Here is a 25,934-nt window from a genome sequence, read left to right on the forward strand (position 1 = left end):
TCTGAGCTCAAATCAAATCAAAGTGCAGCATAGGCAAGATGCACTATGGTGTAGAATACAGTGTATACATATGAGATGAGTAATGTAGGATATGTAAACATTATTAAAGTGCCGTTATTTAAAGTGACTAGTGATACCTTAATTAAGTCAATTTATTTAAGTGTCCAGAGATTTGAGTCTGTATGTTGGCAGCAGCCTCTCTATGTTAGTGATGGCTGTTTAACAGTCTGATGGCCTTGAAATATAGAAGCTGTTTTTCAGTCTCTCGGTCCAAGATTTGATGCACCTATACTGACCTCGCCTTTAGATGACAAGCCAAATTTCTTCAGCCTCTTGAGGTTGAAGAGGCACTGTTGTGCCTTCTTCACGACGCTATCTGTGTGGGTGGACCATTTTAGTTTGTTCGTGATGTGTACGCCGAGGAACTTAAAACTTTCCACCTTCTCCACTACTGTCCAGTCGGTGTGGATGGGGGGGGGTGCTCCCTCTGCTGTTTCCTGAAGTCCACGATCATCTCCTTTGTTTTGTTGACGTTGAGTGTGAGGTTATTTTCCTGATACCACACTCCGAGAGCCCTCACCTCCTCCCTGTAGGCCGTCTCGTCGTTGTTGGTAATCAGGCTGTAGTGTCGTCTCCAAACTTGATGATTGAGTTGGAGGCGTGCATGGCCACGCAGTCATGGGTGAACAAGGAGTACAGGAGAGGGCTTAGAATGCACCCTTGTGGGGCCCTAGTGTTGAGGATCAGCGGGGTGGAGATGTTGTTTCCTACGTTCACCACCTTGGGGCTGCCCGTCAGAAAGTTCCAGACCCAGTTGCACAGGGCGGGGTCGAGACCCAGGGTCTCGAGCTTAATGACGAGTTTGGAGGGTAATACGGTGTTAATTGCTGAGCGTAGTCAATGAACAGCATTCTTACATAGGTATTCCTCTTGTCCAGATTGGATAGGGCAGTGTGCAGTGTGATGGCGATTGCATCGTCAGTGGACCTATTGGGGCGGTAAGCAAATTGGAGTGGGTCTAGGTTATCAGGTAGGGTGAAGGTGATATCCTTAACTAGTCTCTCAAAGCACTTCATGATGACAGAGTGCAATGGGGCGATAGTCATTTAGTTACCTTAGCTTTCTTGGTAACAGGAACAATAGTGGCCATCTTGAAGCATGTGGGGACAACAGACTGGGATAGGGATTGGTTGAATATGTCCGTAAACACACCAGCCAGCTGGTCTGCGCCTGCTCTGAGGACACGGCTAGGGATGCTGACTGGGCCGGCAGCCTTGCGAGGGTTAACACATTTAAATGTTTTACTCACGTTGACCACAGAGAAGGAGAGCCCACAGGCTTTGGCAGAGGGCCGTGTCAGTGGCACTGTATTGTCCTCAAAGCGAGCAAAGAAGTTGTTTAATTTATCTGGGAGCAAGACGCCGATGTCCGCGACGGGGCGGGTTTTCTTTTTGTAATCTGTGATTGACTGTAGACCCTGCCACGTGTTTGAGCCGTTGAATTGCGACTCTACTTTGTTTCTATACTGATGCTTTGCTTGTTTGATTGCCTTGCGCAGGGAATAGCTGCACTGTTTGTATTCGGTCATGTTTCCGGTTGCCTTGCAATGATTAATAGTGGTAGTTCGCACTTTCAGTTTTGTGCAAATGCTGCCATCAATCCACGGTTTCTGGTTAGGGAAGGATTTAATAGTCACAGAGGGTAGTCAACGATGCACTTGCTAATAAACTTGTTCACCGAGTCAGAGTATACATCAATGTTGTTGTCTGAGGCTATCCAGAACATATCCCAGTCCACGTGATCGAATCAATCTTGAAGCGTGGAATCCGATTAGTCAGACCAGCGTTTTATTGACCTGAGCACGGGCATTTCCTGTTTTAGTTTCTGTCTATAGACTGGGAGCAACAAAATGGAGTCATGGTCAGACTTGCCGAAGGCAGGTCGGGGGAGGGCTTTGTATGTATCGCGGAAGTTTGAGTAGCAATTATCCAGAATACTACAAGCTTGTGTCACGCATTCGATATGCTGATGGAATTTAGGAAGTATTGTTCTTAGGTTAGCTTTGTTAAAATCCCCAGCTATAATAAATGCAGCCTCAGGATGTATGGTTTCCAGTTAAATAGAGTCCAGTGAAGTTCTTTCAGGGCTGACGAGGGATCTGCTCGGGGGGCATATACACAGTTGTGACTATAATCGAAGAGAATTCTCTTGGAAGAAAATGCAGTCGACATTTGATTGTAAGGAATTCTAGGTCAGGTGAACAAAAGGACTTGAGTTCCTGTATGTTGTTGTGATTACACCATGAGTTGTTAATCATAAGGCATACACCCCCGCCCTTCTTACCAGGGAGCTGTTTGTTTCTGTCAGGGCAATGCGTGAAGAAACCGGGTGGCTATACCGACTCTGACAACATATCCCGAGTGAGCCATGTTTCCATGAAACAGAGAACGTTACAATCTCTGACGTCTCTCTGGAAGGCAACCCGTGCCCTAATTTCGTCAACCTTGTTATTTATAGATTGGACATTGCAAGTAATATGCTCGGAAGCGGTGGATGGTGTGCTCGCCTTCTGAGTCTGACCAGTAGGCCGCACCGTCAGCCTCTCCTGCGTCGAACACATTGTTTTGGGTCGGCCTCTGGGATAAGATTGCATGTCCAGGATGGACAAAGGATCCGCATCGGGAAAGATGTATTCCTGGTCGTAATGTTGGTAAGTTGACATCGCTTTTATTTCCAATAGTTCTTCCTGGCTGTATGTAATAACACTTGAGATTTTCTGGGCTAACAATGTAAGAAATAATACATAAAAAACAAATAACTGCATAAGGAACTGAAGCGAGGCGACCATCCTGTTGGCGCTATCTCTGTCGGCACTGTCTCTGCTAAGCTTAGCATCCTTTCCCACATCACTGGTACCAGAAGACCAGGGGACAACACTGCATTCTAGTTGTGAATGAATAAACACATGTATTAGATGAAGAAGAAAGATTACTGAATAAATGCCTAATAGATCATTGGCTCATAATACCTTGATGAGGAATTGAAAAATTGTATGGTCAAGAGGAATGAGGCGAAAGGAATGGCAAATAAGTCTAGCTGCACATGTGATTGGCAAACATACTGTTAATTAAGAAATCGCATGACTAATAAAAGTAGGAAATTGTACTATGAAACAAAGATGGATGATATAAAGAATGATAGTAAAAAGCTTTTAAGCACCTAAAATGAAATGTTGGCAAAATGGCGAACTCGGCTCCATCATTCATTGAATCAGATGGCTCATTCATCACAAAACCCACTGATATTGCCAACTTCTTTAATGATTTTTTAATTGGCAAGATTAGCAAATTTAGGCATGGCAACAAAATATTCTGAACTCTCACAGCCATGCATAACTGCACCAAATTATGAAAGACACGTATTGTAATTTTGAATTCCATAAAGTGAGTGTGGAAGAGGTGAAACAATTATTGTTGCTTATCAACAATGACAAGGCACCTGGGTCTGACAGCTTGAATGGAAAATTACTCAGGATTATAGCAGACCATATTGGCACTACTATTTGCCATCTATTCAATCTAAGCCGACAGGAAAGTGTGTGCCCTCAGGCCTGGAGGGAAGCAAAAGTCATTCCGCTACGCAAGAATAGCAAAGTACCCTTTTCTGGCTCAAACAGCCGACTAATCAGCCTGTTACCAAGCTTTAGTAAACTCTGGGAAAAATTGTGTTTGACCAGATACAATACTATTTCACAGTTAACAAATGAACAACAAACACACTTATAGGGAAGGGCATTCAACATGTACTGTACAGCACTTACACAAATGACTGATGATTGCCTGAGAGAATGTTCGAATAAACAGATTGTGGGAGCTGTTTTGACATCAGTGCAGCTTTTGATATTATCGATGATAATCTGCTGCTAGAAAAACATATGTGTTAAGGCTTTAAATCCCCTGCTATATTGTGGATTGAGAGTTACCTGTCTAACAGCACACAGAGGGTGTTCTTTAATGGAAGCCTCTCCAACATAATCCAGGAAGAGTCAGACATTCCCCAAGGCAGCTGTCTAGGCCCCTTACTTTTTTCAATCTTTACTAATGACCTGCCACTGGTTCTAAGTAAAGCCTGTGTGTCTATCTGTGTATGTGGATGACTCAACACTGTACACGTCAGCTACCACAGCAAGTGAAATCACTGCAACACTTACCAAAGAGCTGCAGTCATTTTCAGAATGGGTGGCACAGTGTAGTCCTAAATATTTAAAAAACTAAAACCATTGTATTTGGGACAAATTATTCACTAAACCCTAAATCTCAACTCAATCCTGTAATGAATAATGTGGAAATTGAGCAAGTTGAGGAGACTAAACTGCTTGGAGTAACGTTGGATTGTAAACTCTCGTAGTCAAAACATATTGATGCAACAGTAGCTAAGATGGGGAGAGGTCTGTGCATAATAAAGCGCTACTCTACTTTGTCATGACGTTAGCCTGGGGGTATGTTTATGACAGTCATAAATACCTCTCCCCCCTTTTTCCTCTAGCTACCCTACTGATATGACATTTGAAAATCCTTTGGTTAACATAGAGATTCTGGGAACATCAGAACGTGGGGGGAAATGAACCATATTCTGGTAATCCGACCACTTGAACATATGCGTTTGTACTTTATGAATATGATGTCAGTTCGGTTGTCATCTGAGACATTCTCATCAATGATAGGATGACATAAACTCTGCAGTGGAAAGTCTGCACATTGTAGTTAAATTCATGGAATTGTTGTTTTTAAATGTTTGAATACAAAATTATTTGAAGAGATTAAATGTAATTTTAGAATGAAGATTTGGTTTTCAAAGGTTAGGGCTCTTCTCAATCAGTATATGAAGAATGGGTTATTAAACTGTGAAAACACACCCTTCTCCCTCCACTATATAAAGCCTTGACGAAAATGTAACCTCCTGTTCCGAGGATGTGAGGATGACGGTCTGATGTCAGAATGGTTCAGATAATAACTACAGAATGAAGCCAACCTCAGCGTGAGCTTTGGTTGCGAATGGTATGAACTTTGAACTCTTATTCACTACAGAAGTGATACATCCTAGCCGTTGAGTTAGCAACAGCAGCTGCAAACGTGGGCTAGGAAAGAACAGACAGAGTATCACGTCTACCACTAAACGACGTTACTACAACGTATCTAATTTACCAGCAGAGACATTCTTCAAAGGACTCTGTTGGGCAACACGGCCTTCCATCTACCACCAACCTACCGAAGCGCAGCTCAGAGTAAATATTTATTGCATAAGAATGCATAAGATACTGTATTTACGATAGAGACATCGCTTCTCCCTTTGTTCCTCAGTCTTCCCTCTTCCCGCTCTTTCACTCAAACCAATCCCCCTTTTCTTTGTGTAACCAACTGTCATATCTGTTCCTTCCGCTTGGGACGTTTTCCTTTATGATGTAATTTGTAATCAAGGTATGATTCATTCTGTGTATATGTAACTCTGTGTGATTAGTTAGGTATTTAGTAAATAAATAATTGAACCCAATTTTGTATTGCTGATTAAACTTGTTAGCCAGTGTTCGTGAAGATAACCAAGAATTTACAACTTTCAGATGAGACTGAAATAAGGTGACGATTAATATTGACTGCTATTGATGTAAAATATTACTCGGTCTTTAAGAGTTTATTCGGAAGATAACTGCTCTATAAATATTATTTTGTGGTGCCCGGACTTTCTAATTAATTACATTTACATGATTAGCTCAATCAGGTAATAGTAACTACAGAGAAAGGATTTTATAGAATAGCATGTCATATCACTTAATCCGGCATAGCCAAAGACACGACAACTTTCTTAACATCGCTATCAACAAGGCAGGTCCTACAGGCCCTAGTTTTTTGACATCTGGACTACTGTCCAGTTGTGTGTTCAGGTGTCACAATGAGTGACTTAAATGTACACAGAGAGCTAACATAAATAATATGGATGTCAATCTCTCCTGGCTCAAAGTGGAGATGAGATTGACTTCATCACTACTTGTATATGTTGAATGCACTGAGCTGTCTGTTTAAACTACTAGCACACAGCTCCGACACCCATGCATATCCCACAAGACATGTCATCAGAGGTCTCTTCACAGACCCCAAGTCTAGATCAGACTTGGGAGGCGCACAGACCTACATAGAGCCATGACACAATGGAACTCTATTCCACATCAAGTAACTCATGCTAGAAGTAACATCAGGTTAAACAAACAGATAACAAAGACAACTTATGGAACAGCGAGGACTGTGAAAAGACAAACACACACGCATACACACACACATAACAACCTATGCACTATACACACACATACACATGGATATTGTGTTGTAGATATATGATAGTAGAGTAGTGGCCTGATGGCACAAAATGTGTTTTGAAATGTAATGTAATGTGTTTACTTGTACTGTACTGGTCCAAATTTTGGGCAGACCTATTCATTCCAGGGTTTTTCTTAATTTTTTACTATTTTCTACATTGTAGAATAATAGTGAAGACATCAAAACTATGAAATAACACATGTGGAATCATGTAGTAAACAAAAAAGTGTTGAACAAATTCTTCAAGATTCTTCAAAGTAGCTACCCGTTGCCTTGATGACAGCTTGGCACACGCTTGGCATGCTCTCAACCAGCTTCATAAGGTAGTCACCTGGAATGCATTTCAATTAAAAGGTGTGCCTTGTTAAAAGTCAATTTGTGGAATTTCTTTCCTTCTTAATGCGTTTGAGACAATCGGTTGTGACAAGGTAGGGGTGGTATACAGAAGATAGCCAGCCGTATTTGGTAAAAGACCAAGTCCATATTATGGCAAGAAGAGAAATGACTGTCCATCATTACTTTAAGACAGTCAATCCAGAAAATCCAGAAGGACAGTCAATCCAGAAAATTTCCAGAACTTTGGAAGTTTCTTCAAGTGCAGTCGCAAAAAAACATCAAGCACTATGATGAAACTGGCTCTCATGAGGACCGCGACAGGAAAGAAAGACCCAGAGTTACCTCTGCTGCAGAGGATAAGTTCATTAGAGAAATTGCTGCCCAATGCTTCACAGAGTTCAAGTAACAGACACATCTCAACATCAACTGTTAAGAGGAGACTTCGTGCATCAGGCATTCATGGTCGAATTGCTGCAAAGAAACCACAACTAAAGGACACCATAAGAAGAAGAGACTTGCTTGGGTCAAGAAACATGAGCAATGGACATTAGACCGGTGGAAATCTGTCCTTTGGTCTGATGAGTCCAAATTTTAGATTATTGGTTCCAACCGCCGTGTCTTTGTGACACGCATAGTAGGTGAACGGATGATCTCCGCATGTGTGGTTCCCACTGTGAAGCATGGAAGAGGAGGTGTGATAGTGTAGGGGTGCTTTGCAGGTGACACTGTCTGTGATGTATTTACAACTCAAGGCACACTTAACCAGCATGGATACCACAGCATTCTGTAGCGATACGCCATCCCATCTGGTTTGCGCTTAGTGAGACTATCATTTGTTTTTTAACAGGATAATAACCCCAAAAACCTCCAGGCTCTATAAGGGCTATTTGACCAGAAGGAGAGTGATGGCGTGCTGCATCAGATGACCTGGCCTCCACAATCACATGACCTAAACCCAATTGAGATGCTTTGGGATGAGTTGTACAGCAGAGTGAAGGAAAAGTAGCAACTGCTCAGTATATGTGGGAACTCCTTCAAGACTTTGAGAAAATCATTCCAGGTGAAACTGGTTGAGAGAATGCCAAGAATGTGCAAAGCTGTCATCGAGGGTGGCTACTTTGAAGAATCTCAAATATAAAATATATTTTGATTTGTTTAACACTTTTTTGGTTACTACATGATTCCATATGTGTTATTTCATAGTTATGATGTCTTCACTATTATTTTACAATGTAGAAATCAATGAATGAGTAGGTGTGTCCAAACGTTTGATATATATATATATATATATATATATATATACAGTTGTTTACATACACCTAGGTTGGAGTCATTAAAACTTGTTTTTCAACCACTCCACAAATGTCCTGTTAACAAACTATAGTTTTGGCAAGTCGGTTGGGATATCTACTTTGTGATATCCCAATGACACAAGTAATTTTTCCAACAATTGTTTACAGACATTTTATTTCACTTATATCTCACTGTTTCACAATTCCAGTGGGTCAGACGTTTAAATACACAAAGTTGACTGTGACTTTAAACAGCTTGAAAAATTCCAGAAAATTATGTCATGGCTTTAGAAGATTCTGCTGGGCTAATTTACATAATTTGAGTCAATTGGAGCTGTACCTTTGGATGTATTTCAAAGCCTACCTTCAAACTCAGTGCCTCTTTGCTTGACATCATGATCAAAAGAAATCAGCCAAGACCTCCACATGTCTGGTTCATCTTTGGAGCAATTTCCAAACGCCTGTAGGTACCACGTTCATCTGTACAAACAATAGCACGCAAGTATAAACACCATGGGACCACGCAGCCACCATACCGTCAGGAAGGAGATGCATTCTGTCTCCTACAGATTGGACTTTGGTGCGAGAAGTGCGAATCAATCCCAGAAAAACAGCAAAGGACCTTGTGAAAATGCTGTAGGAAACAGGTACAAACGTATCTATATCTACAGTAAAACGAGTCCTATATCAACATAACCTGAAAGACCGATCAACAAAGAAGAAGCCACTGCTCCAAAACCACCATAAAAAAGCCAGACTACAGTTTGCAATTGCACATGGGGACAAAAATCATACATTTTGGAGAAATGTCCTCTGGTCTGGTGAGAGAAAAATAGAACTGTTTGGTCATAATGACCATTGTTATGTTTGGAGGAAAAAGGGGGGGGCTTGCAAGCCGAAGAACACCATCCCAACCGTGAAGCACGGGGGTGGCAGCATCATGTTGTGGGGGTGAATTGCTGCAAGAGGGTCTGGTGCACTTCACAAAATAGATGGAATCATGAGGCAGGGAAATTATGTGGATATATTGAAGCAACATCTCAAGACATCAGTCAGGAAGTTAAAGCTTGGTTGCAAATGGGTCTTCCAAATGGACAATGACCCCTAGCATACTTCCAAAGTTGTGGCACAATGGCTTAAGGACAACAAAATCTATGTATTGGAGTGGCCATCACAAAGCCCTGACCTCAAACCTATAGAAAGTTTGTGGGCAGGACTGAAAAAGCGTTTGTAAGCAAGGAGGCCTTCAAACTTGACTCAGTTAAAACAGTTCAGTGAGGAGGAATGGGCCAAAATTCACCCAACTTATTGTGGAAATGTCGTGGAAGGCTACCCGCAACGTTTGACCCAAGTTAAACAATTTAAAGGCAATGCTACCAAATACTAATTGAGTGTATGTAAACTTCTGACCCACTGGGAATGTGATGAAAGAAATACAAGCTAAAATAAATCATTCTCTCTGCTATTATTCTGACATTTCCCATTCTTAAAATAAAATGGTGATCCTAACTGACCTAAGACAGGGAATTTTTACTAGGATTGACATTTAAACTGAGTTTAAATGCATTTGGCTAAGGTGTATGTAAACTTCTGACTTCAACTGTATATATAGGGGGTACAGGTACAGGGAATTATTACTAGGATTAAATGTCAGGAATTGTGAGTAAATGTATTTAGCTAAGGTGTATGTAAACTTCTGACTTCAACTGTATATAAATACACACACTACCGTTCAAAAGTTTGGGGTCACTTAGAAATGTCCTTGTTTTTGAAAGAAAAGCTATTTTTTGTCCATTAAAATAACATCAAATTAATCAGAAATATAGTGTAGACATTGTTAATTTTGTAAATGACTATTGTAGCTGGAAACGGCTGATTTGTTATGGAATATCTACATAGGCGTACAGAGGCCCATTATCAGCAACAGTCACTCCTGTGTTCAAATGTCACGTTGTGTTAGCTAATCCAAGTTTATCATTTAAAAGGCTATTTGATCATTAGAAAACCCTTTTGCAATTATGTTGGCACAGCTGAAAACTGTTGGTCTGATTAAAGAAGCAATAAAACTGGCCTTCTTTAGCCTAGTTGAGTATCTGGAGCATCAGCATTTGTGTGTTCGATTACAGGCTCAAATTGGCCAGACACAAGGACCTTTCTTCTGAAACTCGTCACTCTATTCTTGTTCTGAGAAATGAAGGCTATTCCATGCAAGAAATTGTCAAGAAACTGAAGATCTCGTACAACGCTGGGTACTGCTCCCTTCAGAGAACAATGCAAACTGACTCTAACTAGAATAGAAAGAGGAGTGGGATGCCCCGGTGCACAACTGAGCAAGAGGACAAGTACATTAGAGTGTCTAGTTTGAGAAACAGACACCTCCCAAGTCCTCAACTGGCAGCTTCATTAAATAGTACCTGCAAAACACCAGTCTCAATGTAAACAGTGAAGAGGCGACTCTGGGATGCTGGCCTTCTAGGCAGAGTTCCAATGTCCAGTGTCTGTGTTCTTTAGCCCATCTTAGTCTTTTATTTTTATTGGCCAGTCTGAGATATGGCTTTTTCTTTGAAACTCTGCCTAGAAGGCCAGCATCCAGGATGTAGCAACTACAGATTGCCCCTTTAAATCTATCAAAGCGTGCAAGTTTGGGCATGTGTCCATTAGGACTATGGATTTTTATGCAGCTGTTGCAAGAGCCCTTTTTCACTGGCTGTCCACTGGTTTCAAAAACGAATGATAGGCAGCTTAGACTTCTTGAATTCAACCATTATTGGATTCAAATACACATTTAGATTTGTGAACAGCCATTCACAACAACCACAGTCCATATGGCGCAAATAGCTAAATGAGAGAGGAGCAGTGTGATTCACATCAATGCTATGTAGATACCAATAATAAGTGAGATCTGTAACGCCGTAAACTTCACCACTGCTGTCATCCTTACCTCCAAGCGTTTATTCAAGGTGGATAATCTTTGGATGCCGACATCAGTCGCACCATTGAATGACATAGCTTGGACTGTAGCCTACAAAACTCTATTCCTGCCCTTTTCCCTCGATCCATCAAACACATTTGTTGTGTCATCATAGTGATCTCTGACTTGTGGTCAGACTTTCTCAGGTGGAACAAATTTAAACTTGCGCCTTTTTCAATGCTGATTTGAATGTTTTTGAGAAAACAGAGAAGTGTCAAAGATTTTTTTTTGCAAACATCCTTTCTGAATTTGAAAGTAATTGTCGAAGTAATCATCTAGTTTTTCTAAAGTATCTGTAATCTGATTACAATATTTTTGCTGGTGATGTAACGGATTACAGTTACCATTTTTTTTGTAATCCCTCTTTATAGATGACCATTGGTTTATATAATACCTTATAACAGCCTAACTACATTCCTTAATGTTTTGGCTGTAGCCAATGGCTACATTAAGGAACTGGCAGTCTCACTCTCTCCCTCGCTCTCTGTTTTCTTCTATTGAATTCAATATACAAGCTTCTGTGTTTGTCAAAGAATGATGCTGGGACTAGTTTATGTGGATGCGGATAGAGTTCCAGCGTTGTGATTTGTTTGACGGTGCCACACGCATATGCGTATCTTTCTGCCAAGAAGTGACAGGGTTTTTTTGCGATTGAAATAAGCAGGACTTTCCAGCCTTTAGTGCAGTGTCTATGAAATGTAATCTGCCACCAGATTCACCTGTTACTACAATTTATAAACTCACCCGCTGGGCTGAAGAGGTTGAGATTCAGAAGTAAATGAAACAATTACAATACACTAACAGTCCCGGATTGACATTTATTGTAATACTTGATGATGTTTAGTAAAAAGCACAGTATAAATGTCTAGTAGATGGCTATTGGCTTACCTACCGTATGTTATAAAAGATAATCTAATGACTTGTTAGGCTATATTGCATGTAGGCTACTGTCTACAGCGCATTGGGAAGTATTCAGGCCCCTTTCCACATTTTGTTACGTTACAGCCTTATTCTAAAATTGAATAAATTGTTTTTTTCCCCTCATCAATCTACACCCAATACCCCATAATGACAAAGCAAAAATAGTTTTTTATACATTTTTGCAAATGTATTGCAAATAACATTTACACAAGTATTCAGACCCTTTATTCAGTACTTTGTTGAAGCAATTCTGGCAGCGATTACAATCTTGAGTCTTCTTGGATATGACGCAACAACCCTGGCACACCTGTATTTGGAGAGTTTCTCCCATTCTTCTCTGCAGATCCTCTTAAACTCTATCAGGCTGGATTGGGAGCGTCACTGCACAGCTATTTTCAGGTCTCTCCAGAGATGTTCAATCAGGTTCAAGTCCGGGCTCTGGCTGGGCTACTCAAGGACATTCAGAGAGTTGTCCTGAAGCCACTCCTGCGTTGTCTTGGCTGTGTGCATAGGGTCGTTGTCCTGTTGGAAAGTGAACCTTTGCCCCAGTCTGAGCTCCTAAGTGCTCTGGAGTAGGCTTTCATCAAGGATCTCTCTGTACCTTGATCTGTTCATCTTTCACTCGATCCTGACTAGTCTCCCAGTCCCTGCCACTTAAAAACATCCCTACAGTATGATGCTGCCACCACCATGCTTCACCATAGGGATGGTGCCAGGTTTCCTCCAGACGTGACACTTGGCATTCAGGCCAAAGTGTTCAATCTTGGTTTCATCAGACCAGAGAATCTTGTTTCTCATGATATGAGAGTCCTTAAGGTGCCTTTTGGCAAACTCCAAGTGGGCTGTCGTTTGCTTTTTACTGAGGAGTGGCTTCCGTCTGGCCACTTTACCATAAAGGTCTGATTGGTGGAGTGCAGCAGAGATGGTTGTCCTTCTGGAAGGTTCTCCCATCTCTACAGAGGAACTCTGGAGCTCTGTTAGAGTGGCCAATTGCTCGGGCAGCTAGCTCTAGAAAGAGCCTTGGTGGTTCTAAACTTCTTCCATTAAAGAATGATGGAGGACACTGTGTTCTTGGGCACCCTCAATGCTGCAGACATTTTTTATACCCTTCACAAGATCTGTGCCTCGACACAATCCTGTCTCGGAGCTCTACAGACAATTCCTTCAACCTCATGGCTTGGTTTTTGCTCTGACATGCAGTGTCAACTGTGGGACTTTATATAGACAGGTGGGTGCCTTTCCAAATCATGTACAATCAATTTATAAAAACATCTCAAGGATGATCAATGGAAACAGGATGCACCTGAGCTCAATTTCGAGTCTCATAGCAAAGGGTCTGAACACTTACGTAAATAAGATATTTCTGTTTTTATTTTTAATAAATTAGCACAAATTCTACAGACCTGTCTTTGATGTGTCATTATGGGTATCGTGTGTAGATTGATGAGGAATTTTTTTTTAGAAGAAGGCTGTAACATAACAAAATGTGTTAAGAGTCAAGGGGTCTAAATACTTTCCGAATGCAATGGATATATATCACTGTATATACAGTGATGCACATATATTTATTTCTTTTTGTTAATTTCAACCATAAAATATGGTATTTGTAGTGACTGGGTGTATTGGTACACCATCCAAAGGGTAATTAATAACTGCACCATGCTGCACCATGCCCCCCCAATGAATCGATAGGTGGCTTTCCTTACGAACCTCCCTGGTTTTTGTGGTTAAATCTGTGTTTAAAATGCACTGCTCAATTGAGTAACCTTACAGATAAGTGTATATGTTGGGTACAGAGATGTGTGGGGTATAGAAATCATGTTAAACACTATTATTGCACACAGAGTGAGTAATTTTTACTCCTGAATTTATTTAGACGTGCCATAACAAAATCATTGAATACTTATTGATTCAAGAAATGTCAGCTTTTCATGTTGTATTAATTTGTAAACATTTCTAAAAATCATAGTTCCACCTTGACATTATGGGATATTGTGTGTAGATCAGTGACACAAAATCTAAATGTAATCCATTTAAAATTCAGGCTGTAACACAACAAAATGTGAAACATTAAAGAGGTGTGAATACTTTCTGAAGGCACTGTATCTGTCCCAGACAACAGCACTTCATGCCATAATGTTGCTTCTCGCAGTTAGAAATAGGGTTGTTCCACAAAACGATATTGATATTTTAAGTAAAACTTGTGCACTAGTTATTTTGTTACATTGACAAAGTAATTTCTGAATATTATAATTTTTATTCATGTGATTAGTGATTTAATTTACGTCTGTCCCTCATTTTAAGGTCAACCCTGTTACGGGAACTGAACTCTCATTTTATTATGGTGAAACTATTCCTTTTTAAAATATTATTTTCTTTCAAAATAAACATTAAACATCTTATAGTGAAATGAAAGTGTAAAAGCAGGTGAGGTTGTTCAACACAGAGGTTCCAAAATGGTTCTGTAGCTGTCCTCATAGGATAACTCTTTTTGTTTCCAGGTAGAACTCTTTTTGGTTTCAGGTAGAACCCTTCTCATAGAGGGTTGTACATGTACATTGAACTCAAAAGGGTTTCACCTGGAACCAAAAGGGTTCTACTTTGAACCAAAAAATTGTTCTTCAAATGGTTGTCTTTTGGGGACTAATGAAAAACCTTTTTAGAGATTAGATATCAATTTTTCTCAAAGAGTGTACTCTTATTGGCCATTTTCTGGTGTTTTGTGGTGGACATTTGAGCATAACAAGTCACAAAGCTTGCATTCAATTGCCACCGCCTGTTGCACACAACAAGCTTCCATTCCCCCAGTCACAAGGAGATTTATGGCTGATTTAAGATGAAATCGTCAACCCTGTTACTTTATTTTTCACTGAATAGGCACTTTCTTTAGTCATTATTTTATTTAAACCTCTTGAAACAGAATGCTAGAATTTTTTTTTTTTTTACCAAGTTACACATCTCAAAAGGCACCGAATTGGTAGATCGACCTAATAACGTCCTACTCTCCTACTGTCTTTCTGACTATTCTAGCCTTGACAAGCCAAATCCAACTTCACTCCTTCAAGTAGGACTATTATTCACTTAACAGTGGAATGCTTAACAGGATAGGAATACAAATGAAAGAGTTTTAAAATAGCATGATCATAAACAGAGGAGAGAAGTTTTACCTGATGTGTCTCCATATGGCTTTGGTGGTTTGACAGTCTCCCCTAGACTGACGCTGGCCTTGGTGGTGCTCAGCCTTCTGGGGTGAGGGGTGGTCACCACTGCGAAAGTCCTCTGGGGGCTCTTGGTGGTGGTGGTGGTGGTGGTGGTGACCATGGCAGTGGTCAAGGCCTTGGTGGACAGCGTGGAGTTGGCCGCCGTTTTACCCTCACCATTCTCAAAGTTGTCCTCTGTCCCCGTGGGTCCCCAGTCGATATATCCGGCCACCGTCGTGGTCCTGCCGTCCTGAGATTTGTCATCGCTGTCCCATTTCAGCTGCCTCCTCGCCCTCAGTAACAACCTCACCACATCTGTTTTGTGCCCCATGGGAAGATCTAGCACCGCTGCTAAATCCCCCACCTCGGTGGATGTGTATTTCAACCAGCACTCCTTACATGGCTGTCCTTTATGTGCCAGTCTCCTGTGCTTTTGACCCCTGAACTTTGGCCCTGGCCCTCCCATATTGTCTGGCGGTGGGACGGGGTTGAGGAGCCGGCGCGCCAGCGGCCTCACTGTCCTCCAATGGAGCATGTTGGGAGTATCCCAGAGGGGCGCCGAGCGGGGCCGGGGACGAGGCACAGGTTTGGGGATGAGCTTGATTCCTAGGCCCTGACTGAGGGGGCTACACAGGGAAAAATCCAGGGTGAGGTGGGTCATGGCCAGGAGGATCCACACCCGAAGCCCTACACAGCTCCCCGGTCGTAAAGCCGACATCTGACTGGGGAAAAAAGGACAGAGGAAATTTTAGATTTCGCATTGGTTCACATTAAAAACCAAAAGGGATAGTAGTAGTTTTGTAGATGAAGGGTTGGTTTCCCAGACATGGATTCAGCCTAGTCCTGGACTAAAAAGCACTTTCAATGGATTGAACATGTTTTTTAGTTCAGGACTAGACCTAATCTACATTTGAAAACCATCCCAAAGTGCTTTTTAACTGTGAGATTGACACCACTGAAGTTATGTTGATGGAAATCTAATTACCTAGACGATGAAACTGTTCTAAAATGTATGTCGATGTAACATTGTGTAGGTCTGCATCTGTATTCCGCACTGACCTGCTTCTCAGGCAACTTTCTGCTCTCTGACTAAGTCAACTCTGGCAAATTGAACTCCGATAATAATTTGTTTAGCGGAGCACCTGACATTACAAAGGTCAAACACAAAATAAATGGTGTAATTCATTTTCAAAGATTACGGCTTTAACCTCTATTGCTATGTCCTGTCAAACGCAGCAAGGATTTATCCTTGATTTTAGAGGTTTACTTTTTCAATCCCGTCATGATTAACTGTCGAAGGACAAGGTCAGCCCTATTTTAGCTGATCATAATATTCAGCATAATCATGTAGTATAGAATGTCATCTTGATTCCCAAAGGGCAATTTGATTATGCTGAGAGAGCACTGAAAGATGTCATATAATATAAAGTCAGAGTTAGACATGGCTTGATGTGAATATGATATTGAATATGAAAACGTAAAGCATACACAGCGAGGCGACTTTGTGCTTATAAAATATCAACAACAGACTTCAAATCTCTTTCTTATATGGGTATGTCTCAAGGGAGGGCATGGTGGCCGTATTGGCAGATTTTAACATTTGGTTTTTGTTGTTATTGATATCTGTAAACAGGACACCGCCCCACTACTACCTTTTTACATTAAAATGAATACATTTTGTATCACTTTAGTCATCATCGTCATTAAAACTGCATTCATACTAGTATTGTCTCAACAAAAAGAGTCATTTAAAACCTTTACATTTTAACAACTGTGAAATTGTACCCTGTTCACAAACCTTCGCTTATTTCACAATCCTGACTAGAACATAAAGAATAATTGATCTGCTGAGTGCAACCTTCTATGACCACCATGTGATAAAGCAAAACTTGATTCCAGAGGGAACAACCTCATCATGAGGTATCTCTAATCGTTATTGTCCTTGGTCAATTTATGTCAGCACCAAGGCGTTGCAGAACAAAGCGGGTATTGTAGTGAATAGGTACACATGTCGTAAGGGGACATTACATTTTCAAGACAATCAACAACTTACAACAACTCATTTCGTATCATGACTTCAAAAAATGTTTCAGTACTTTAGGGTTAATTGCTTTAACCTTTCCATCTTTCCATGGACCACCTTTTTAAGGAGCAAATGTACAGTTGAATTGCACAACTAAACCAGGACTACTGTAAACAAAGTCACGTTAAAAGAGGCAACCACCCACCCACTGAATCATGAGACTGTAAACATAGTGAAAGTAGAATGAGACTCTGCACACTAACCAGCAGTTGTTTTCCATGCCAGTTTTTAGAATCACAGTCATCATCAAACATCAAAAAAGCAAAAATGCACAGTGGAGGAAAAATAACTGTGATTCATTGTGTGAGGTCCTTTTGAAGTTCTGAGAGAATACATCAAGTTTCTCATCGGAAGTCCCATATGGCGGCGCACAATTGGCCCAGCATCATCCGGGTTAGGGGAGAGTTTGGCCGTGATTGTAAATAAGAATTTGTTCTTAAATGACTTGCCTAGTTAGATAAAGGTTAAATAAAAAATAAATGGGAATGTCTGGTGACTTGGATTGGTCCTGCTCTCAAGCCAAATTGTGTTAACCTCCTAAAAAATACACTTGAAGTGGGCTCTGGAATGAGTATAATCTCCAATAAGGGAAGCAGTTGTTTCCCGTCCTGAGTAATATTGATGGGGGGGATGGGAATGTTTAATGACCACCTTGGTTCAGCATGTACCCCACTGCTCTACTGGGTTCCAACACAGTCACAGGGAAGAGTGTTCTGTTACAGCCCTATCTGAGTGTGAGTTATCATGAGCATTAAAGGGAAAGGGTTGTTGTACAGATGTAGGATCTTAATTTGCAGGAATGCAGGACATTTAGAACATGTTGTGTATTTGACGTTTAAAAATGATTCTGAAGTTTGTAATTTCCACTTTGACATTTTTGACAGATTTTCCTTTATGAAAAATGTATCAAGCCCCTACAAAAATGTCCATGAATTATACACATAATAATTCACATTTTGTGTTGCTGCAGGATTCTTTTCCTGCTGCAGCAAACTGGCTCAGATTAAGATCCTACATCTGTAGGTCTAATGGTTGCCATATCTAGCCACATTCCCTGTTACAGTTGGTCATATTGATCACCTACTGTGCCGTAATCAGGAATGTGCTGCTCTGTGAAAACAGTAAGGTCATTGTAATTGGGGATTGTAAACAGGATGACATATGAAGCTTGATAGATACCTCTGCATCATTAGCATTAGCATCTGATTCGCCGCCATCAAGGAAAGGGAGCATGGCTATTGGCAGAAAGAACTCTGTGGGCTTAAATTACGATTTCCCAGGATTTGAATTTGTTTTATATTACAGTAATCTAAATATATATTCTATAGGTGATGATGTTGGTGATAGCGAAAGCCATCAAAGGAGAGGATAGCCCTCTAGCTTATAAGTATCATGATCAGCTGACATTGACATTCAGCTTGACACTTGTGACCAGATTTCTCTATGGGAGTACAAACTCACAGCATGGGAAAGTTATTCTGCTTTTAAAGTTGATACATTTGTTATCCCACTTAGGAAACAAGTAGGATAAAGGGCCCTTTGAAAGATTTGTATGAGATTTTCACACTTTCAAGAGACACTTTCTTGTCTTTGATTATGCCCATTCAGAAGGTAGCAGGTTGCCTAGAGAGTAGAGGTCGACCAATTAATCAGAATGGCCAATTAATTAGGGCCGATTTCAAGTTTTCATAACAATCGGAAATCGATAATTTTGGACGCCGATTTTGCAGATTTTTTTTTTTTACACCTTTATTATATCTTTATTTAACTAGGCAAGTCAGTTAACAACACATTCTTATTTTTAATGACGGCCTAGGAACGGTGGGTTAACTGCCTCATTCAGGGGCAGAATGACACCTTGTCAGCTCGGGGGACCCAATCTTGCAACCTTACAGTTAACTTGTCCAACGCTATAACGACCTGCCTCTCTCTCGTTGCACTCCACAAGGAGACTGCCTGTTACGCGAATGCAGTAAGCCAAGGTAAGTTGCTAGCTAGCATTAAACTTATCTTACAAAAAACAATCACAATCACTAGTTAACTACACATGGTCGATGATATTACTAGATATTATCCAGCGTGTCATGCGTTGCATATAATCTGACTGAGCATACAAGCATACAAGTATCTAAGTATCTGACTGAGCAGTGGTAGGCAGAAGCAGGCGCGTAAACATTCATTCAAACAGCACTTTCGTGCGTTTTGGCAGCAGCTCTTCGTTGTGCCTCAAGCATTGCGCTGTTTATGACTTCAAGCCTATCAACTCCCAAGATGAGGCTGGTGTAACCGATGTGAAATGGCCGGCTAGTTAGCGCGCGCTAATAGCGTTTAAAAAATCACTCGCTCTGAGCCTTGGAGTGGTTGTTTCCCTTGCTCTGCATGGGTAACGCTGCTGCTTCGAGGGTGGCTGTTGTCGTTGTGTTCCTGGTTCGAGGCCAGGGAGGAGCGAGGAGAGGGACGGAAGCTATACTGTTACACTGGCAATACTAAAGTGCCTATAAGAACATCCAATAGTCAAAGTTTAATGAAATACAAATGGTATAGAGGGAACTAGTCCTATAATTCCTATAATAACTACAATCTAAAACTTATTACCTGGGAATATTGAAGACTCATGTTAAAAGGAACCACCAGCTTTCATATGTTCTCCTGTTCTGAGCAATGAACTTAACTTAATGTTAGCTTTCTTACATAGCACATATTGCACTTTTACTTTCTTCTCCAGCACTTTGTTTTTGCATTATTTAAACCAAATTGAACATGTTTCATTATTTTTTTGAGGCTAAATTGATTTTATTGATGTATTATATTAAGTTAAAATAAGTGTTCATTCAGTATTGTTGTAATTGTCATTATTACAAATAAATAAAAATAAATAAAAATAGTCAGATTAATCGGTATCGGCTTTTTGGCCGTCCAATAATCGGTAACGGCATTGAAAAATCATAATCGGTCGACCTCTACTAGAGAGGGCTTAAGAGGGTTGGGCCAGTAACCAGAAGTCGCTGGTCCGAATCCTGAGCCGCCAAGGTAGAAAAATCTGCCGTTCTGCTTTTGAGCAAGGCAGTTAACCCCCAACAACTGCTGACGTGGATGTCGACTAAGGCAGCCCCCCACCTCTCTGATTCAGAGGGGTTGGGTTAAATGCAGAAGACACATTTCGGTTGAATGCATTCAGTTCCAACTGACTAGGTACCCCCCTCCTCATCCCCCTTCCTTAAATCTAGATGTGCCGAAAGTGTCATTTTAAAGCAAAATGAATTTACATTTTTAATTACTCTGCCATTTTTAAAATCATATCCCCGTCCTTGACTTTTCCTAAATAAGTATACAGTATATAACACACTGTTGTTGTTAGAATCTTAATATTATAAACATAAATTGTGTTATAAGCTGTTATAAGAGGACATAGAATGCCAGTCATCGAAACTACACCTAAACTATATTGAAACTAATTTCAGACACATAATAATAGAGTTATCTTAAAGACAAGATTAAATTGACAATAGTCTAATGGGTGACAACATTATAAATTGTTACATTTTATAAGAAAATTCTGATTAACAGCGCAGCTTGGAATTGACACAGAGGCAGGGAAACAGTTTCCAAAAATTTAGCACGTCACTACTTTAGAGGAGGCATTTGAAAGTAAACATACACTTTCGATAAAAAGGCGTTTTTTGGGGGCAGAAATACCTTCTGGAGCATGTGAACTTCCATGTGCCTTAATAATAAATGTGAATGCTATCTGTAAACATGAAAAAAATGTTAAATTACGAGCCTAGATGGTTTAGCCAAGGAAAAAGACAGGAAAAAAGTTTTGAAATCAGTGGAATGCCCAGTGGAAGCTGAGTATGATAGCTAAGGAGATGCCGAAAATTCTGCTGTTTGATTGCAAATATGTGGATGGAGTCGAAAAGACAACCCACAGAAGGCTGTTGTATAAATCAAATCAAATCAAAAAGTATTTGTCACATCCGCCAAATACAACAGGCGTAGTAAAAGGGCTTACAAGCCCTTAACCAACAATGAGATTTTAAGAAAGATACATGTTAAAGTATTTACCAAAATTAAATGAAGTAAAAAAAATACATAAAAAATCTAAATAAATGAAAGAGCAACAATAAAATAACAGTAGCGAGGCTACAGTTGAAGTCGGAAGTTTACATACACTTAGGTTGGAGTCATTGAAACTCGTTTTTCAACCACTCCACAAATTTCTAGTTAACAAACTATAGTTTTGGCAAGTTGGTTAGAACATTTCCTTTGTGCATGACACAAGATATTTTTCAGACAGATTATTTCACTTATAATTCACTGTATCACAATTCCAGTGGGTCAGAAGTTTACATACACTAAGTTGACTGTGCCTTTAAACAGCTTGGAAAATTCCAGAAAATTATGTCATGGCTTTAGAAGTTTCTGATTGACATCATTTGAGTCCATTGGAGGCCTGCCTTCAAATCCAGTGCCTCTTTGCTTGACATCATGGAAAAATCTAAAGAAATCAGCCAAGACCTCAGAAAAACAATTGTAGACCTCCACAAGTCTGGTTCATCCTTGGGAGCAATTTCCAAACACCTGAAGGTACCACGTTCATCTGTACAAACAATAGCACTCAAATATAAACACCATGGGACCACACAGCCATCATACCGCTCAGGAAGGAGACGCATTCTGTCTCCTAGAGATGACTGTACTTTGGTGTGAAACGTGCAAATAAATCCCAGAAAAACCGCAAAGGACCTTGTGAAGACACTGGAGGAAACAGATGCAAAAGTATCTACATCCACAGTAAAACGAGTCCTACATATATCGACAACCTGAAAGAACGCTCAGCAAGGAAGAAGCCACTGCTCCAAAACCACCATAAAAAAATCAGTTTGCAAATGCACATGGGGACAAAGATCGCACTTTTTGGAGAAATGTCCTCTGGTCTGATGAAACAGATAGAACTGTTTGACCATAATGACCATCGTTGTGTTTAGAGGAAAAGGGAGGATGCTTGCAAGTCGAAGAACACCATCACAACCGTGAAGCACGAGGGTGGCAGCATCATGTTCTGGGGGTGTTTTGCTACAGGAGGGACTGGTGCACTTCACAAAATAGATGGAATCATGAGCCAGGAAAATTATGTGGATATATTGAAGCAACATCTCAAGACATCAGTCAGGAAGTTAAAGCTTGGTCGCAAATGGGTCTTCCAAATGGACAATGACCCCAAGCATACTTCCAATGCTGTGGCAAAATGGCTTAAGGACAAGGTATTGGAGTGGCCATCACAAAGCCCTTACCTTAATCCCATAGAAAATTTGTGGGCAGAACTGAAAAAGCAAGGAGGCCTTCAAACCTGACTTGGTTACACCAGCTCTGTCAGGAGGAATGGAACAAAATTCACCCAACTTATTGTGGGAAGCTTGTGGAAGGCTACCCAAAACGTTTTACCTAAATTAAACAGTTTGAAGGTAATGCTACCAAATACTAATTGAGTGTGTGTAAACTTTAGACCCACTGGGAATGTGATGAAAGAAATAAAAGCTGAAATAAATCATTCTCTCTACTATTATTCTGACATTTCACATTCTTAAAATAAAGTGGTGATCCTAATTGACCTAAGACAGGGAATTTTTACTAGGATTAACATTTAAACTGAGTTTAAATGCATTTGGCTAAGGTGTATGTAAACTTCCGACTTCAACTGTATATATAGGGGGTACAGGTACAGAGTCAATGTGCGGGGGCACAGGTTAGTCAAGGTAATTAAGGTAATATGTACATGTAGTTAGAGGTAAAGTGACTATGCATAGATAATAAACAGATAGTAGCAGCAGCGTAAAAACGGGGGTGGGGGGGTCTTACGGCTTAGGGGAAGAAGCTGTTAAGAAGCCTTTTGGACCTAGACTTGGCGCTCTGGTACCACTTTCTGTGCAGTAGCAGAGAGAAAGGTCTATGACTAGGGTGGCTGAAGTCTTTGGTCATTTTTAGGGCTTTCCTTTGACACTGCCTGGTATAGAGGTCCTGGGTGACAGTAAGCTTGGCCCCAGAGATGTACTGTACCGTACGCAATAACCTCTGTAGTGCCTGGCGGTTGGAAGCAGAGCAGTTGCCAAACCAGGCGGTGATGCAACCAGTCAGGATGCTCTCGATGGTGCAGCTGTAGAACTTTTTGAGGATCTGAGGACCCACGTCAAATCTTTTCAGTCTCCTGAGGGGGAATATGCATTGTCGTCTCTCTTCACCACTGTCTTGGTGTGTTTGGACCATGATAGTTTGTTGGTGATGTGTACACCAAGGAACTTGAAGCTCTCATCCTGCTCCACTACAGCGCCGTCGATGAGAATGGGGGTGTGCTCAGTCCCCCTTTTTCTGTAGTCCACAATCATCTCCTTTGTCTTGATCACGTTGAGGTAGAGGTTGTATATCCTAGCCCCACACAGCCAGGTCTCTGGCCTCCTCCCTATAGTTTGTCTCATTGTTGTCGTTGATCAGATCTACTACTCTTGTGTCGTTGGCAAACTTAATGATGGTGTTGGAGTCGTGCTTGGCCATGCAGTCATGGGTGAATAGGGAGTACAGGAGGGGACTAAGCACGCACCCCTGAGGGGCCACTGTGGTGAGTATCGGCGCGGCAGATGTGCTGTTACCTACCCTTACCACCTGGGGGCGGCCTATCAGGAAGTCCAGGATCCAATTGCAGAGGGAGTCCTTAGCTTAGTGATGAGCTTTGAGGGTACTATGATGTTGAACGCTGAGCTGTAGTCAATGAATAGCATTATCATGTCAGTGTTCCTTTTGTCCAGGTGGAAAAGGGCAGTGTGGAGATTGCATCATCTGTGGATCTGTTGGGGAGTTATGCAAATTGGAGTCTGTCTCCAGATTAAATCTTCAAGCTAAGGGCAACCATGACAGAGAGGGAGAAGTCTTCATCCATGTATACGGGTAAGAGTCTAGCTAGCTACATTATCAGATATTATACGTTTCAAATTTTGTCAGAAAGTTGTTTTCATTGCAAGCGTACTGTTAGCTAGCTAGCTAATGTTAATGTTAGCTGGCTGGCTCACTAGCTAAAGTTATGTGCATGATCTATGTAGTAAGATTATTCATTTCTTAGAAAGCCATTTGCATTGCTAGTTATAGCCTAATGTTAGATAGCTGGCTAACATTGAACCTAGTTGGTTAGCTTTAGCTACCTGCAGAGTCATGCATGGTGGCTAGCTATGACAATCAGTTTGTATTGCTAGTAGTATCAATTGGGATTTTTGCCGCATTCAAAACAACTGGAAACTGGGAACTCGGAAAGGTCTGACTTTCGACTTCAGTGCGTTCAAGACAACTGGGAACTCAGAAAAAAATTACTACAACTGGGAAAAATCATTTTCAACTGTCATCCAACTCTGAATTCTCTCTTGGAAACTCGGGCTTCCTTCTAGAGCGCTGCATTTCCTACCTGAAGCTCACTGATGTTAGAATTTGACCTCATATTTTTGCAAGTTCCCAGTTGTCTTGAAAGCACCATTACGTTCATTGTTTATCCAGCTAGCTAGCTAGCTACATGTCTAAACAATGATGATTACATGACCAAGTTAAATCAAATCAAATCAAATCAAATTTTATTTGTCACATACACATGGTTAGCAGATGTTAATGCGAGTGTAGCGAAATGCTTGTGCTTCTAGTTCCGACAATGCAGTAATAACCAACAAGTAATCTAACTAACAATTCCAAAACTACTGTCTTATACACAGTGTAAGGGGATAAAGAATATGTACATAAGGATATATGAATGAGTGATGGTACAGAGCAGCATAGGCAAGATACAGTAGATGATATCGAGTACAGTATATACATATGAGATGAGTATGTAAACAAAGTGGCATAGTTAAAGTGGCTAGTGATACATGTATTACATAAGGATGCAGTCGATGATATAGAGTACAGTATATACGTATGCATATGAGATGAATAATGTAGGGTAAGTAACATTATATAGGGTAGCATTGTTTAAAGTGGCTAGTGATATATTTACATCATTTCCCATCAATTCCCATTATTAAAGTGGCTGGAGTTGAGTCAGTGTCAGTGTCAGTGTGTTGGCAGCAGCCACTCAATGTTAGTGGTGGCTGTTTAACAGTCTGATGGCCTTGAGATAGAAGCTGTTTTTCAGTCTCTCGGTCCCAGCTTTGATGCACCTGTACTGACCTCGCCTTCTGGATGATAGCGGGGTGAACAGGCAGTGGCTCGGGTGGTTGTTGTCCTTGATGATTTTTATGGCCTTCCTGTAACATCGGGTGGTGTAGGTGTCCTGGAGGGCAGGTAGTTTGCCCCCGGTGATGCGTTGTGCAGACCTCACTACCCTCTGGAGAGCCTTACGGTTGAGGGCGGAGCAGTTGCCGTACCAGGCGGTGATACAGCCCGCCAGGATGCTCTCGATTGTGCATCTGTAGAAGTTTGTGAGTGCTTTTGGTGACAAGCCGAATTTCTTCAGCCTCCTGAGGTTGAAGAGGCGCTGCTGCGCCTTCTTCACGATGCTGTCTGTGTGAGTGGACCAATTCAGTTTGTCTGTGATGTGTATGCCGAGGAACTTAAAACTTGCTACCCTCTCCACTACTGTTCCATCGATGTGGATAGGGGGGTGTTCCCTCTGCTGTTTCCTGAAGTCCACAATCATCTCCTTAGTTTTGTTGACGTTGAGTGTGAGATTAGCCAGGTTTATCTATTGAACTTCAATTTTGATATTGCTACTATCCAAATAACCATTTCACT

At 41.0% G+C, this 25,934-nt stretch overlaps 1 protein-coding gene across 1 annotated transcript in view; it reads right to left on the bottom strand.

Annotated features, from left to right (window-relative positions):
• ajap1 (adherens junctions associated protein 1) overlaps positions 1-25,934 on the bottom strand; it is a 78,621-nt gene that overhangs the window by 21,812 nt on the left and 30,875 nt on the right. The window contains exon 2 of the mRNA XM_024384504.2: positions 15,056-15,810. Coding sequence (XP_024240272.1) covers positions 15,056-15,810 — 755 coding nt within the window. The remainder of the gene's footprint in view (positions 1-15,055; positions 15,811-25,934) is intronic.

The sequence above is a fragment of the Oncorhynchus tshawytscha genome, linkage group LG22, assembly GCF_018296145.1.
Source record: "Oncorhynchus tshawytscha isolate Ot180627B linkage group LG22, Otsh_v2.0, whole genome shotgun sequence".
Taxonomy (NCBI): Eukaryota; Metazoa; Chordata; class Actinopteri; order Salmoniformes; family Salmonidae; genus Oncorhynchus; species Oncorhynchus tshawytscha.